Source organism: Manis pentadactyla, chromosome 14 (genome assembly GCF_030020395.1).
Source record: "Manis pentadactyla isolate mManPen7 chromosome 14, mManPen7.hap1, whole genome shotgun sequence".
Classification (NCBI taxonomy): Eukaryota; Metazoa; Chordata; class Mammalia; order Pholidota; family Manidae; genus Manis; species Manis pentadactyla.
The window spans coordinates 38,795,090-38,811,933 of record NC_080032.1 but is presented as its reverse complement, the minus strand read 5'-3'; the positions used below and the strand labels follow the sequence as shown (position 1 = coordinate 38,811,933).

The 16,844-nt window shown below is 37.6% G+C and overlaps 1 protein-coding gene across 17 annotated transcripts in view; it reads left to right on the top strand.

Moving 5' to 3' along the window:
* RBMS3 (RNA binding motif single stranded interacting protein 3) overlaps positions 1-16,844 on the top strand; it is a 1,308,700-nt gene that overhangs the window by 1,246,854 nt on the left and 45,002 nt on the right. For 12 of the 17 annotated variants that reach the window (XM_057491391.1, XM_057491386.1, XM_057491384.1 and 9 more), the window contains one exon: positions 7,271-7,318. The exons of the other annotated variants lie outside the window; for them this stretch is intronic. In XM_057491391.1, the coding sequence (XP_057347374.1) occupies positions 7,271-7,318 (48 nt within the window). The remainder of the gene's footprint in view (positions 1-7,270; positions 7,319-16,844) is intronic. 17 annotated transcript variants of the gene reach the window in all.

Here is a 16,844-nt window from a genome sequence, read left to right as displayed (position 1 = left end):
CCTTGTAACTTAATACGCTTGAGCCTGGTTTTGTGTTCCCAGATGCTTACTACTTCAGCTAATTTATCCTAGGTTATTCATAAGTCCATAGCCAACCTTGACTATGACCAAGACATAGAGCTTTTATTTACTTTCAATGTCTACATCAACCAATAGTCATTGAGAACCTGACATAATCAAGCTCATTTAATCTTTCTTTGGAATATGTCAAGATACACGACGTTGAAAAAAAAGGAAAGGAATCTAATATGCTTGATCTTTTTTTATAGGTTGGGATATCTTTGACTAGCCAATATTTTTCTTAGGGGAAAAAAGTATATCAAAAAATTACCGGTTGTAGCCTTGATTTTTATATCAATGAGGCATTTGACATCATTAGCAAAACTTTGTATTAAAAAAAAAAATCCATTCAGGGACATTCCCCAAAAGGTGCAGAGGGCAGATATCCAATATAACCTGGAATATCACAGTTCTGTTAATTATCATTATAGACAACAATGAAATCAAAGCCAACCTCCCATGTAGATCCCATGGCCAACAGTTTTTATTTATCATAAATGTTAATGCAGATAATTCTGTCATTTTTAAAGATGTAGAAAGAAAAAAAGGAAGTTTCTTCTGAGTGAGGCAGCTTAAATAGCACAGAAGGAGCACAGGACTAGAAGTCAAAAACCTGGATTCAAATCCTGCTTGAGCCCTGTTGTTTCTGTCTGTCTTTGGGGAAATACTATCTCCTGGTCTCACTTCCCTCTCTATCTAAGTCTAGTATTGAATGTGATGATATTCGGGGCCCCTTTGTTTGCCTCAGTGACTTAAAGCCTATGTCTCATCGTCACCATTTATATGATTTCTTTCATTTATGCTGGTATCATCTCCAAAAATCTACAAACACCAGGTACATTAGCTATGTGTTGGAATTTTACCTTAAACCAGTGGCTTGCTTGCCACATAGATATGTTGGGACTCAGGCTTTTGGAATATAAGAAGTCCCTGATATGTCCACTGAGTCCTCAGTAATCTACACTGAATAGGAAAAAATTCCATATACCTAATGGAAAGAGTCCCATTGTTTCCATAAAGAAATTCAGTTTTATTAACAAACAAAGCACCTACCTCTAAGAAGTCAGTTGTCGAACCTATAAAAATAGTTGATGACACCTCAACCTGTCTGAAGGCTTGGCCTTGATCCAAAGATTTCTCAGGACTCTGACAAATACTTAAAAAGTTGTGTCTAAAACTACATTTAATTTTACACTGTGGTCCAGCTAATTTCCATCAGGGAGATAGAATTTGAGATAGTATTTATATAGTTTTTAGCAACATGGGATGATTATTTTTCACTCTGCTTGTTTGTCAACAAAGCAGATGCCCAGAACGCTGCTGAGAGGCCCACTATTGATTTCCCTTTTTATCAGTCTTTCTCTCCTTAAATGACCATAAATTTTGAATAAGCAAAGTAATGCAATCTCACTGTACTGAATGATAATCTGGAATCTGATAAAACAGGGAGTTAATAATGCAAAGCATAAAATGAAATACTTTATAAATCCTACACATTTGAGTCAAAAGCAAAGCCAGCTGAGTTGCTGAAGTTCAAATTGGCCACTAGAAAAAACACAAGAGCCAGGTTAATTGAGAATATGCCTGAAGCCTTTAGGGAATTGAAAAATAAGATACAGTATATAGAACAGATTCCAAATGAAAGGTTATTGATTCAATAACATATATTATGATTAGTATTTGAGCATTTTCAACAAGAACAAATTTATATAAGACCACAGTTTTTACCCAGCTGGTAACAGCCAAATTATCCAATAATGATTTATACCTCTCCCTTTCTTAGAGAGCAAAATTTTAACCATGTATTATTTTTTTAATACCAAATTTCCTCTAGCCTTTTGTTCATTCTTTTCCCCCTTCACATTTGTACTAAATAATGCTTAAGTACATTATAAGCTTTGTGTAAACTAATGTTTTGCAAATGTTTAGAATTCTAACTCACTAATATTTTGTTCATTAAATTAACACAGTAATACCGTTTTCTCTCTGCCTTTCTAGAACCTTATAGAATGGTAGATTTTTTCTTTAACTGTCACACTTTGATCTGCCTTCGTAGATTCATTTTATCTGAATTCTTGTTTGGCATTTGGAGTGGCTACTATCCACTCAAGATTGATTTTCATAAAATTTTCCTATCTTTTTTTATCTTTTCAACATACTTTGCCCATTGCTGGGAAGGTGGCCTGGTATCATTGAAAGCACAATGGGCATTGTAATTAAACTTGAGCTTAAAGCCTGGCTCTGCCCGTTATTAGCTATGCATCTTTATGCAGGTTATTTAACCTCTCTGAACTTTTAGTTCTTCTTACACAAAGTGGGAAGAATAAAATTTACACCCTAGGGGTGTTTTGAGTGTTACATGGAACGATATATGTAACATAAATCAAATAGTGTGTGACACCGAGTAGTTCTTATCAAATAAGCCACCCTGACCCCTCTACAGCTGGTGCCTTCTAACTGGTGAACATCAAGTCCAGGTCACCAGTAGGAATGTAGGACATTATCGAGTCCACAGTGCAACTTACTGACCTCCTCTATTTCATTTGATATTTCTTTCAAGTGTGTAATTCCTCAGCTTGTAACCTACTCTTTCAGGATTGTAAAAGCCATCCAAGTCACGTTTGTGAATAAGGTTGACTGAGTTCAAGCGAAAAGCCCTGGAAATATATAATCAAATCTGGTCTATATTTTCCTATGTCACAAGCATAGTCATGTCATATAAATAGTGTTGATATTGGAGAATGTACTTTAAATTAGAGATATTTCTCATTCAGTAGTAATAACATTTCTGCCTGAGGGCTGGGGTGAGAGATGGTACGCCTGGCAGCCCGGAACACGGATGCCGCATCTGAAGAGGGCAGCCAGTGCTTACCTCCAGACAGCTGTTGCTATGTGGGCATACAGACTCAGCAAGGCCGCACTTTCCAAATTTTCAAGATAAGATAAATATTTGGATTTTAATGAAATATGTCCCTAACTTTGAATATTGGACCCAGTTTGTCCTAAGAGCTCTTCGTTTGTGATTCCTGCCTCCGGATTTCCTGGCTTTCCTCCAACCTCTCTAGCCATCACTGCTGCCTTTCTTTCAATGGGCTGCTAAGCCAGGGTTTGATTTTTAACTTCCTTCTCATTTTCACATGATTTCCCTAAGCACGCTCATCCACTCTCATGGTTTTGAACCCTACCTTCTATGCTAAGAACTAAACCTGAGTCCTCAAGGCTAACCTCCTCCGGGAGTTCTAGAGGCATTTACCCCACCACTTGCTAAATATCACCTGTAAATCTCCCTCCAGTATTTCAGTCAGTAAGACCCACACTAATGTCCTGAGCTTCCTCCCCACTAACCCCTTCCTCTTATATGTCCCTGACCCGTATGTCCTCTCGAGCTAGTCCCGGGACCCTTCCCCCAGGTACTCAAACACTATACCTAGAATCAGTCTAGACTCTTTCCTTCTCTCTCACCACCATGGACAATTATGTTTCAAGTGCCACCAATTTTGTCTCATGGGCATTTTTTGACCACTCATGGGCATCACTTTCTCCACATTTCTAGACTCTCTGCCCTGGGCTTCATGTAATTAGCTGCAATAGCTTCCTGACTGTATTCCTGCTTTCCAGTCTCGACTTCCTCCAGTCCATGCTCTACCATGTCACCACCATCAGTCAATCTAAAAACTATCTGACCATATCTCTATCCCACCTGTAACTTTTCAGAGGCATTCAGACTTCTGAGCTCACCTCAGTTCCACAACACAAGGTGTGGGCAAGTGCCAAGTCAAGATTAGGACAGGAAACTCAACACCAGCAACAGACAGGTTCCAAGGACGGAGCAGAGAGATGCAGGGAATAATCCAAAGCAGGTAGTAATCAGGTCTGATGGGAATTGGAGCTCAGTTAGAATTTTCCATGTTTAGAATGGCCTTGGGCCATAGAGCATTTCCCACGTTCCTTTCTATGATCTCTGTGTAAAGAAAGTGTATTGAACCAATGCCTCTTTTGCATCATCATAAAATTATATATGTTTTAAATTTTGAAATAAATGCCAGGTAGTTTAATTAACCTTTCTCTACTAGTTGCCACCTCAAATGTTTATTGTTCAATTCTCTACCTATTATTCTTAAGCTGGACAGAATCTGCAGACCTTTTAAAAGAAATGGATTTTATGCAAGCAGTGTAACTGTTTTATTCCAGGGCTTCGCTGACCTTGAAGAACTTTCTAGTTTTTCTGCTTTGGTTTATTTTATTTTATTTTTGTCTTAGGATTCCCTCCACAGAACCAAAGCCCTTTATTCATAATTGCTTATCACTCTGTTGTAAGCTTTAGCAGAAACCACTGGGGGTTTTACTGTGTTATGAGAACCTCCAAATTGCATGACAATCTTGTTTTACAAGTTTCCTATCTCCTTTTCATTTGTTCAGTTGGTGGTCACCAGTGGCTTACAATGTCAGCAGAATCTTTTGGAAGAAATAAAAAAGGTTTTGTTCTGCAGGTACCTTATCTGCAGCTCTGTTTGTGCTCTCCAAACCACTGGTGGTTTGTGACATCACTGGGTCCCCGTGGTGTAGCTTTAGCCACTTACAAAGATAATCGAATTGCACTCCATTTGCTCACCCTAGTTCTATAACATTTTAGGGACATACTGCCCCTTCTTTATTGCTCTAAAATTCTGACTCCATCAAGTGAACATCCTGAATTATTCATTTTGCTTAGAGATAGTCTTTTTGCAATTATTAGCTATGAATATAAATATTAAGACTGAGAGAGATAAAAACCCATACAAGGTTAAATGGACTCATGATTAGGAAATAGTATCATGAATTCATACATGGTTATGAATGCATCTCCTGAAATGACTTTTCAGAAAAAAAGTATCAATTAATTAAAAAGGGTCAAATACAAGAAAGAAATTAGAGATAAAAGAGAATAATTTTTTAAAATGTTAGTCTTACTGTAAAATAAATGAACTTTGAAAATAGTCTTATAAATGATAAATAAGTAGGCATTAAGTGCAAGTCTAGTATGACGGTTTATCTCCAAATCCTAGGCTTTTGCCATTTAAAAAATGGATTGTGAGTTCAAATAAATTAAGAACAAAACACAGTAGTCCAATAGATAAATGCCAAAGAGTGTGCACAGGTATTTAATAAAGGAGGAAATAGAATGCCAAAAAGCATATGAAAAATAGTAATCAAAGAAACAGTAATTTATCAAATATACATATAGGTACAAACATATAACCATTAAACAAAATTATCAAAGTAACACACATTGCTGATGAAGGTATAGGGAAATATTCTCATTCACTGATAGTGTAATGTGCAGAATCTAAATTTATTAAAATATCAGGGTAGGTAGCAATGTGGGCAGTCAAGACATTTCAGAACAAAACACTTTTGCTGACTGACCAGTTACAGTTTTGAGAAGCTTTTCTGTGGAAACATTCTGAAATAACAGAAAGCCTTTAAACCTCAAAAATGTTTGGTCCAGTATTATTTATAATGTCCAATAAAGAAGAATGGTTAAATAAATTATAATCCATCCATAAACCAGAATGTAAGGCAGCATGAAGTTATAATAGTTTTAAATAATTAGGAAAGTGGTTATCATCTTCAATCAAAAAAGCAGGATGTAAATTTGCACATGTGGTATATAGCATCAACTATGAAAAAATATTTATGAAATAAGGCTGTAAAAAATACAAAACAAGTGCAGTTTTTTCTGGATGATAGGATTAGGATTAATTTCTCCTTTGATCATATTTTACTATATTTTCCAGGTATTCAACAATGAGCATGATTTACTTTTATTATTTATTTTTAAATATGATTTTCTTGGAAAATGGTGGCATGGTCTTAAAATTAACTTTATGTTGGTCTATAGTAATAATGTGTGATTGTAGTTTTTTTAAGAGGTGTTAGGAATTACGACCATTATTAATGAATATTTGAAAATTCTTTTAAAATGATTTTACTCATTCTAGATTTGGGGATTATAATCAACTCACTAGTTCATATTGCCTGTTGTGAGAAGCAAAATAACTCATGTCTTTGATGAATATTTGCTTGTGCTGGTCCAAATGCCTGCAGTGTTCAGGTTTTGATCTGTCTTCTCACATGCCATTTACGCAGGAGAGAGTGATTAAAACAGTCCTTTTGTGACAGGGAGATTAAATGGAGAAATTTGTGACAGTCCAAATTAAGTTATCAAGGAGATGGAAAGAAAAGTTTGAAGTTTTCATTTTTAAAATAGAATAATGGTCATCCACATAGAATAAGGGTCACACAAAAGCTCTATTGAACCATGTTTTGGCAGTTTATTTGATGTGAGCAATCTCTGGTCCCTTTTACATAGTTTGTTCCTCCAAAGGGAGCTGGGGCTGGATAAGGACTTCCCATTTTTCAAAGGGGGGCCTTGGGCCATAGGCCATGTCCCACTTCCCTCTTTAAGACCCCTGGCCAAAGGAACTGTGTTAAGCCAAAGCCTCCTTTTCATCTTCAAAAATGCAGATGTATTTGATCCCACATAACCCCACATTTTGAAGGGGCTGCCATGTAGTTTAAATGAACCTTTCCCTACCATTTGCCACCTCCAATGTTATGACACTTTAGAAAAGAACAATTATCGGTTGCAGAGATGCTGTCTGTTTGTCTCTGCTCTCGGAGCCAGTACACCATGCTCCTTGGCCTTGACTGCCAACCACTGGGATCGGAGCCAGAGCTGAGCAGTTAATGATGGCATCTGACTTCAGAATGCGTCAGCCTCCATAGAGTATGGAAATGGGCAATTTCATTTATTTCTTTTAAAATTTTAGTTCTTTCTTTTGTGCTCCAGGACTTCATTTCCTACTGTGCTCTGGGGCCCCTAAAGATGGGTTGCCTTGAAGAACTTTTGTGTCTTCCAGAGAGGGTAAATATTTCACCTTGATTCCCCAAGGGGTGGGACCAAAATTGTGACAGATGACAATGTTCTTGGATAGACTTTATTGTCCCAGAAGGTCACACAGAGCCTTACAACATGCCCTGTGGGGTGGTAATGGGGACCACGGTATCAACTGCAAACTAGGGTTCACAGTGCCTCAAATGCTTGAAGCCAAGGGGCATTGGCAACCACATCCCATTGAGTGGGCACTTCCAAGGTTTAGAACTATGATTCTATTTTATTTTCTTTTGTACTTCATTGCATTCTTTCTCATGCTCTTTTCATTCAAAGATTCAGTCCCAAGACAGGATTATGATACTCCACCAGCTGTTGTGTCAGGTAGGAAAATTCTAATTCCTTTAAGACTTGATTGGCGGGGAGAGATGGAGTTGCCTGGTTTTCTCCAAAACTCTTTAAAGCAGTGACTCTCAACAGGGCTAAGTGCATGGAGTTTGAATTTCAGTTCTGGAGTGGGGTGGGGTAGCACGTGTGGTTCTAAAAAGTATATCTAAGATTCCAGTCCAGTTTTGTCTATGGAAAATAATTGCTGCTTTAGAGATAAAAAGTAAAAGCCCAAAGACATTTGGTGTGTGAAGGATACACAGAAAACAGAGTCTATATTCTGTGTATCAGTGATTCTCAGTGCTAGAAGGGCTCATCAGATGTTCTGAGGAGTGGGAGAATATTTATGTTTATCAAAAGAGGGCACAGATAAATAAAAATAGTTTGAGAAGCACTGCTTTAGAGACCAGGATTCTTCTGAAATCAGAAAAATCATCCCATTTTGCTTGCTTAGCACCCAGCATAGTGTCTGACACCTAGTAGGTGCTCAATATATTGTTTGTTGAATGAATCAAAACTCCAGATTTGTTCCCAAAATGGTATTTGGGATATTGAAAGGAAGCTGCCAATGTCCCATTTGTACAACAAAGTAGTAGAGGCTGATTTGGGGAAGTATTGGTGTCTTCAAGATTTTAATTAGCTGTATTCAAGTTTGTAAAATTTAGTGGTACAGTCTGTAATAGGGTATATGTATATGAAGAAGTGGGTTTTTATTTTGAACACAGGTCTTCTCATGCGTTCATTTTATTTTGAATTTTGGGCTCCTGCAATGAGGAAAATGGGCACCATTTATTTTGTTGACTTTTTTAAACTAAATAAAATACTGGCAGTCTGAAGAGCTTTGAACTCTTTGATCCTTTAATGTATCAGATGACAAGGGCATAAAATCCAAACCAAGAAGAGCATTGGAGAGGCAGGGCAAGAGATAAAGGCCAGAAATAGGATGAAAGTTTCCCGGGGCAGTTGAGTCTTGCACCTGGATGGTGGTTCTCAAGCAGAGAACATTGTGTTTTTGGCCACCTGGTTTGCTTGACCCAGCATCTGAAGGGTCATATAAACCTTTGCTCATGACTTGTGGACTTATTTAATTATGCTCATGGCTGAATACTCATCTTAGAAGTTCAGATGAGAATCAATGAGTTAGCTTTAATCTGTGAAGTCAATTTGGTCCTCTTGGGGAACTCTATAAATTGTCATTAATTAAAATATCACTTGTCTTTCCCCAAAGTGTATTATCTGTCATTCATAATGTACCTGTTTCATTTTGGATATGGCACCCTCAGGAAGATACTTTGTTTAATGTATACAGCCTTTATCTTGGTTAACAGGTGGCTTCTTTGTTTAACAAGAAGCATCTACTCTTGATAATTCACCAATATTAATAACATTGAAAGACACAAACTGGGACTTTCCTTCCACTATTTCCTTCCACTGATTTCAGTAGTAAGAAAGGCCAGATAGGATATCATCTGAATTTTTTTTTAAATAGTACAAAGTTTCCAGCAGTAGAGTACAAAGGAAGGGACTAAGTGTCTACTTATAAGATTGGATTGGTGGCTTGACACTTCATAAATTTGCAGACTTTTCTTTGGCCCTTCTGGTCTACCTCTAAGTGAAAATAGACTCGCCATCTTAAGATGTGTGCTAATTGTCTGGTGTTAATAAGTCACTTGAGTGACTCATGAGAAATGGCATAGCCTTTGACCAGTCCTTGACCAGATCAGGGAAGTGAAACAGGCAAAAGTGTTGTGAGAGCTCCTGTCTACACCTCCCAATATGGCAATATTGACAATTCAAATAGTAATCAATTATTTGCCAGTGTAAGAGCCCACAGATTCAAGATGACTGTTTATTAACCTACAGAGACATAACCCAACCTAATTTCATCCAATCTATGTATTAAGCATTTATTGAACATTCCTGAGTGCTAGGTGCTACACTCAAGTCCTAGAGATACAAAGATAAATAGAAAATAGGCCATTGGTAAAATAAGTTACTGTTGTTTGTGATGCTTAAATGTATAAAGTATAGAGGAACTAAAATCTGAAATCTAAAAAGAAGGCCAGAAATTCTCAGGAATAAAATGAATCTAAGCTGGATTTGGAAGGAAGAATAAGGGTTTACCAGTTGGACAAGAGCAGGAACGGTACTAAGGCAGATGGGACAGGATATGCAAACTCTTAGGGACAAGAAACAGCATGGGATGGTCAGCTGACAGCAAGTCATTTCATGGGGCAAAATGTCACACTGGCAGACACTGGGGCTGGGTCAGGGTAAATCCAATTTTAGGCAAAGACTTCTTTCTCTTCGAATCACACATCACCTTGTTCTTTACTCATTCAAATAGTATTATTGGAAGCATGCCAGGTGCCAGTCACTGTGTTGGGTACTGGGATGTTACTTCTGAGAACCTGGGGCCCAATAAGGAACTTAGGTCCAAACAGGTGATTACAGCGTAGTGTCATACATGCTTCCATATGGACAAATGTATGATGTTTAAGTCTGTTAACTCTTCAATAAGATGCCTGAGTTCAGCATCTACTTGTGTCACTTACTAGTTGCAGAGCCTTGGGAATAATACATAACTTCTGCAGCTTAGATGGCTTACCTGAGAAAATAATAATAGTTACCTCATAATGTTGTGAGCATTAAATGAGTTAAGATACATAGCCTGCTTCGAATAGATCCTGGCATAAAATATTGCTCAAATGTTATTAGCAACAACTATACTAATCAAATAAGATGATGTGGTTTCATACACACACACACACACACACACACACACACACACACACACATACAACTAACATACAGTAGGAGAAGTCAGAGAACATGGAAGAAACTTCTAAACAGGGACATAAGGAGATAGGAGAATTAGACAAGAAAAAAGTAAGTTGGAGGGGCACAGTTTCAGACCAAGGGAACAGCGTATACAAAAATCTCATGAATAGCACTGTATGGAAAATTCAGGGAACTCTAGATGGTTCAGTTGGATAGGGATACAGAAGGAGAGAGGGAGAGTAGAGAAAATAAGCTGGAGAAATAAGCTAGAGCAATATCACCAAATGTGGTACCTTGAACTCTATCCTGATGGCAACAGACATACACTAAAAAGTCTTAAGTTGGAGAGTGACATGATCCTTCTGGATATGGGGTGGAATGTGCACTGGAGAGAGACAAAGCAAGAAGAGGACACCAGAACTCAAGAATCACAGCATGACATCAAGTTGGCATATGTTCAAGTTACAGAAATGAGAATGAAGAGTTGAGAAATGAGAATGGAGAGTTGACCTATTAAGCACATAGAATACACAGGACTTGGTAACTGACTGTGTGTCAGGATAGAAGGAGAAAGAATGGAAGGTAGCCCTTAAGTTCCTAGTAGCTCAATGGCCTGAGGTGTCGTTTGCTGGGATCTGAGCCAGAGGAAAGAGGATTATGTTTGTCAGAACAGAGGCCGTGTTCAGTGTTGTGCATGTTGAGTCTGAGATGTCCATGAGGCATCCAAGGCAGATAATCAATAAATATTTGGATGTATGTGTCTGGAGCTCCAAAGAGAGCTCTTAGCTAGAGGTGGATTTTGAAACTATCATCATGGAATTAAGCCATGTTACCCAGAGAATGTGCTTAGAATGAAGAGACGTAGGCAGATTCTTAAACATAAAGGACAGCCAGAAAAAGAAGCTCAAAATAAAGATTGGAGAAGACAAGAATAGCTACAGAAGGAAAATCAAGATTATAAGGTTTCAAAAGAAGCCAAAGCAAGAGTATTTCAAGAGAGGCTTATGCAGTAAAATGAGTTCTGAAAAGAAGCCATTGGGTTAGGTCACACAGAGGTCACTAGTCAATTTGATGGGACAATTTTAAGGGGAAGGACAGTGAATGTTCTATAAGGAAGTAGATGTAGCAAGTGCTGGAAACTGAATAAATTTGGCTTTGAAGAGGAGTAGGGAAGATAGTAACAGAAACAAATGGAGAGTGGGACTGACTGATTTACTTATTTTTTTTTAAGATGGAAAAATATTCAGTCATGATATGAAGAAGCCAGGAAAGAATTCTAAAGTTTGAAGATGCAATTCAAAAGGGGCATGACTAATAGAATAAGGCCACTGCAAAAGCCAGACATCGCTTCTAGGAATGTGGGAGGACAGGAAGAAGGGATGATGTAAGCATAAGCAAGTCTGTAAACATAGGAAGAGAAGGTCAAAGCATTCCCTACACAATAAATACTATTTGTTTTTATATGGAGTATTAAGTGGCATCTTCTGAGACGGAGCATGAAATGGCATAGTAAGGGACTCAAGGAGAAAGAGAAGTGGAAAACTGTAGAGAAATACATGGAAGTTTGAGAGGCAGTTCTGGGGATCCATTTGAAACTATGGATTGTGGATTTTTGTGATCTGTGAGGATGTTTGATTTTCCATAATAGGGATCGATAGCCAAGAAGGCAGACAGGTGGATTAATCCAGAGCTAAGCTTTCAGTGGGTGGAGTGGATAAGAGGGCCTTGTGGGCTGACAATATTGGCAAGACTGAGAGACAAACTGTAGTTTCCAGGATGAAGAAAGAGAAAAGAAAGTCAGTAGGGGTTGGGAGAGAGAGAGAAGGCTGGGAGGATAGAGACAAGAAGCCTCAGTGAAATGTGCAAAATGGCCAGAAGTTGAGCACTTGGACTTAAGATTTTGAATAATGAACTCTTTCTCAGCAAAGCCAAGGTCATAAGAGCAGGTGGCTGAAGTAGACTCAAGGCAAAGGCGACAGAGATTAAGGAAATCAGGCAATATGAGCATAAGAGCTGCTATCCTACTGGGGTAATTTTGTATGGCTGGAGTTTTATTTATTTGGTTTTCCATATTAATAAGATGTGGACTGATCATCATAAAGAAAGTCCCAAACATAGGGGATCACTGATAGAACATATTTCTGGAACATGTTGCAAAGTCATGGAGATGTTCCTCTTAGAATTTTTAAGAATGAAGTTCTTTCCAGAACACTTGGAATATACATCTAATTAGAGGCAGAGAAGTGTATCAGGTCGGTGTTTTTCAAGGTGCTATTTATGTATCACCAGGATACTTAAAATTATTTTAGGAATATGGGACCCAAACTTTTTATTTTTATTTCAGCAGCTGTGTAATTACTTCAGTGTGAACTTGAATGACATAGAATAAGCTCATCAAACACATGGCTTAAGGGATACTTTGCTTAGGAAAAGTCTAAGGTGAATAGTTAAACAGTGAATACATTTTTTAGAAATTAATTCAGGAAGAAAAGAGCTAAGGCAACAGTGATAATATCCAAAAGACAATGGCTGAAGTTTGGGAAATAGGAGTTTCAAATTTATTTCATCAGAGTCATCTCTCTTTTTCCAGTCTCTGCAACACCTCATCCAGCTTATTTAAAGGACAGAGGCCTGAAGGCTGGAACAACCCTCTACATTTTCATGCGAAATTACGAGACTATTTCCTTTTTAGTGTTTCCTTTCCATAGCAATTATAACTTTTAAAAGAAGATCCTCCTATTTTAAGCAAATTTGAAGAGTAAAAAATGAGAAGTAAAACATTTTTTTTTCTATTCACAGTTGGATTTTATGAAGCATGTATGAAAACTGCAGATAATTTGCTTCCAAATTTTTATCTCAGTTGCTTTGAGCTTAATTCCCTTGAAGGGGACCTTCAGGAAATCAAACCAGAGACTACTACAGGGGACAGTGACCCCAAATTCAGACTCCTTTTCTGAAAACCTTAGAGTTCAGAATTTGAATCTATGTTTACAAAAAAATGAAATGTGAAAAAGAACCCAGAACTGCATTGACAGAAAACCATAAGACTTCTGAATCATAGTATTAATTTTCTGCTTTGTCCTTCTAAACACCAGCAAAAATAGATAGAAAATAGTCTATGTTATCAGGACAGCTTCACAATGAGGTTTGACAGAAAAAGTATACGTAAGTCACAATGTAGTTTTACTTACTGTAGTTGAATATGAAGTCTGAATCAGTGTCAGAATTCTAGCCAGGGATTTATGCTCTAAGAGTGCAGTCCCTCACAAGGGCATTTGACCAGATTAAGGCAAAATTCACTGTTTAAATAATAGACAGTTTTTCCACATTGTTTTTGCTAGTCACTAACTTAACTTTGCCTTGGAAAGCTTCATTAATTTAGAAATGGTGATGCTCTACCAAGGATTTGGTTGAAACCTATTATTATACTGCCTTTTTAAAGTGGGAATCACTTTATAAAACTATCCCGTAATTGGTAGGTGTGGTTGGGGTGTGTGTTTAAGCTATGTCAGAAAACAAAAGCGTTTTCTTCAAGCTCTAAACAAAAGTTGTTTTCATGGATATTAGGAACTAATTATAAATGATTTACATCTCTTAATTAAAAATCAGGTCCATTAGTACCTCCAATTAGCAACAGTTAGCCTTTAAATTGTATTTACTGTAAAGGACCTGACACTGAGTTAAGTGTAGCCACAAACTTTGCATGAAAATCAGTTTTGTTTCTTTGCCTAAATACTGTGCATCTACTTTTATTACAAAACTGTATTTGTTTAAATGCACTAATGATTTGATTTTCTCCTTTTCAATAAATTATAGTAAGGGAGACTTCGTTCTAGTTATTATTCACTCATTTCAACTAACACTTACCAAGGCTAGGTGTTATAAAATAGAGATGCATTCCTTGCCTTCAAAGAACATCGAATCTAACCACAGAGGACAGGGTTGTAAAGACTGTCAAACCGCACAGCACGTGACATTTTGTAAAAACAGTCTTCAGAACAGACTTTGTACTTGAAATTCGTACAAGTATTTTACAAACAGACACATGCATGTTGTTATTTTGTTCCTGCTGGTGCATTTATGTTGTTCACTGTGTTATAAAAATGATGTCTTAAAGACTTTTCCTGTGGGAGCACAATTGTGGTTGCTTTGGTTTTTTTTCATTTTCTTTGGGGGCCGGGGTAGTTGGTATAGGAGGACACAAAATCCTATGCCTTATCTTCTCATTCAGTAAGTGTTTCTGTAAAGGTCCATACAGTAAATATTTTAGGCTTTGCCAGTCATATAGTCTAAGTCACAAATACTCAACTTTCCCTTATAAGGTGAAAGTGTCCACAGACCATGTGTAAATGAATGAACATAGCTATGTTCCAGTAAAGCTTTATTTATAAAAGCAGGCAGCAAGCTGGATTTGGCCTGTGGACTATTGTTTTCTCACCCCTCCTCTAATAAATTTATTTTCATAATGATTCCAAATTAAATGCTATTACTGACAGTCTTCATAATAAACATGGGGTGCCTTTCCTTTAAAGTTAACATTTTTGTATTTGTTTAAATCCCATGAAAGGCACGTGGAATGTCAGAAAGGCTATGTGGGGAGAGATTGGGATGATGACTGAGAGACATTTCTTAGTGTTTTCATTTGAACAGTGTAATTGATTGTAGTACTGAAGTATTAAAACACTAAAAGTATATTTTTATTTTTCACACACTCATATTGGTTTCCGGGGACTTATTTGTATGTACCAGCAACAGGGAATTACCCGCCAGGAAAATCAAATCTATATATTCAGGTTACTATCCTCTTGGCAGCCTTTAGAATTCTGTACTTTTAGAAATTTATAGAAAAGGTAAGAGATAAATCATCCCGGTGGATTTGTAGTAAAAATATGCTTTGCATCTTTGTTGCACCACATAGGCTGGTGGTGTTCCTGTTGTGGTTGATGGTGTCCACTGAAGCTATTCTTGATTGATCAGTACTCACTGTTCTATTTCCCCTGGGTGACTGCTCCTCCAATTCCTGTATTCTGAGGGTGAAGGGAAGCTTTCCTGGTTTTGTCTAAAGTCTTAGCACTGCCTGGGATGGCGGGAGATCTGACTGCCCTTCTGGAGCAGGGTCAGAGCAAATCTACTTAGAGATGCAGCATGTGTATTGTATGTGAAGACAGCACCCAGGATGCTGTCTCTGTGCAAGCATCACTCAGCGAGGCGGCAGTGATGGTCTTGGAACTCAGCACAGCACACATGTCACCTGGTACCTCAATCACCCACAGAAAAAAGGGCAGCCCGCACCTCATGGCAACAGAGGAGGAGAGCATTTTCCAGCCAACAAGAGATTTTTAAAGGGGGCTAATTACATGTGTAGGAATCAGCACATGGTACTGGAAGCACCCAGTTCCCTTTGTAATCAAAGCACTCAGTGGGCACTTGAGGTTCAGGTCCGAGACTCCAACCACAAATTGACTGATTCAGTGCTTGCCAAAGGCAGAATTGAGACATCTGATCCTGGAGAGATACTGTCTGATGGCAATGTTAATATTTCTCTAGGCACTCTGTTCAATTAGTTTATCAGGAAGCAAAATACCTGAACCGTATGATTGTGTGTCCATATAGAAGCGCTTTCTCAGAGTTAAAATGTAACGATTCCAACTTCTCCTTTTTAGAGGGGTGATATATGACACAAACACCTCAACAACTTTGCTAGCTTTTTCGAGACATTACCATGGCAGTAACTGTCCATTATTTTACCCAATGTTCCGTATATAGAGAAGCAGATGATGAATTGCAACTCTAGTCCAGTGCCTCGGCAAGTATCTTTCTCCTGATGAACAGATATACTGCTTTTGAACTGACAATGTAAAATACATAATTTAATCTATTTCCCTTTGGCCCCACTGATCAGGTCAGAGTTAGATGTAGTGCATGGCAAATGTTTCTGGTGTAGCATGTTCTATTTTTTGTTCGCAACTGTTCACTGATTTGCTGGTGTTTTTAATTATGCTTTTGAATACAGTGCTTAATTTTATAAACTCTTCACAAATTCAACTTGGAGTATGAAAGCTCTAATTCCATGGTAAAAAATAAGGGAAAAATGCTAATGATTCAGGGAAATTTGTGTGCTATAAAGTCTCGGTGGAAAGATAAAATGAAAGATGTGTTGATCTGATCTAAAAAATTGCCAGTGGGCACTGGTTTTATTCATTCACATACATGCAACCTGGAATAGGAAAAAGTATGGTATAGTAACTGGAAATGGCATTTAGCGTCAAGGGGGTGTATGTAATTCCTGACCCAACTATTTAATAATTACTTCATAATGCCAGCTACTTAAATTTTCTGAAGCTTACTTTTCCACTCAAGTATAACACATTAGCATCTCTGTATGTGTGTTAATGTGAGGATTAATTGAGATGACATACCCACAGTACGGAGTAAGTGCCTGAGCCATAATAGATATTAAATAATTGAGGCTTCCTTTCCTCTTTTCCCACATTAAGGGAGGTGCATTGAATGGCTTTTTGGAGTCTCACTAACCTTACATAGTAGCGCTAACATTACATTAGATTGAGCCAAAGTTGTTTTAAAATAGTTTCCAAACCCAATATCTAACCATAGAAGACATATTAATGATACTCATTACATCATTCTCCTATTGGCTGAACTGTTATATCATTATTAGTTGAGTTAACATAATAAATACATTTTAAAGCTTTTTTAACCACATGAAAGATAATATTTATAG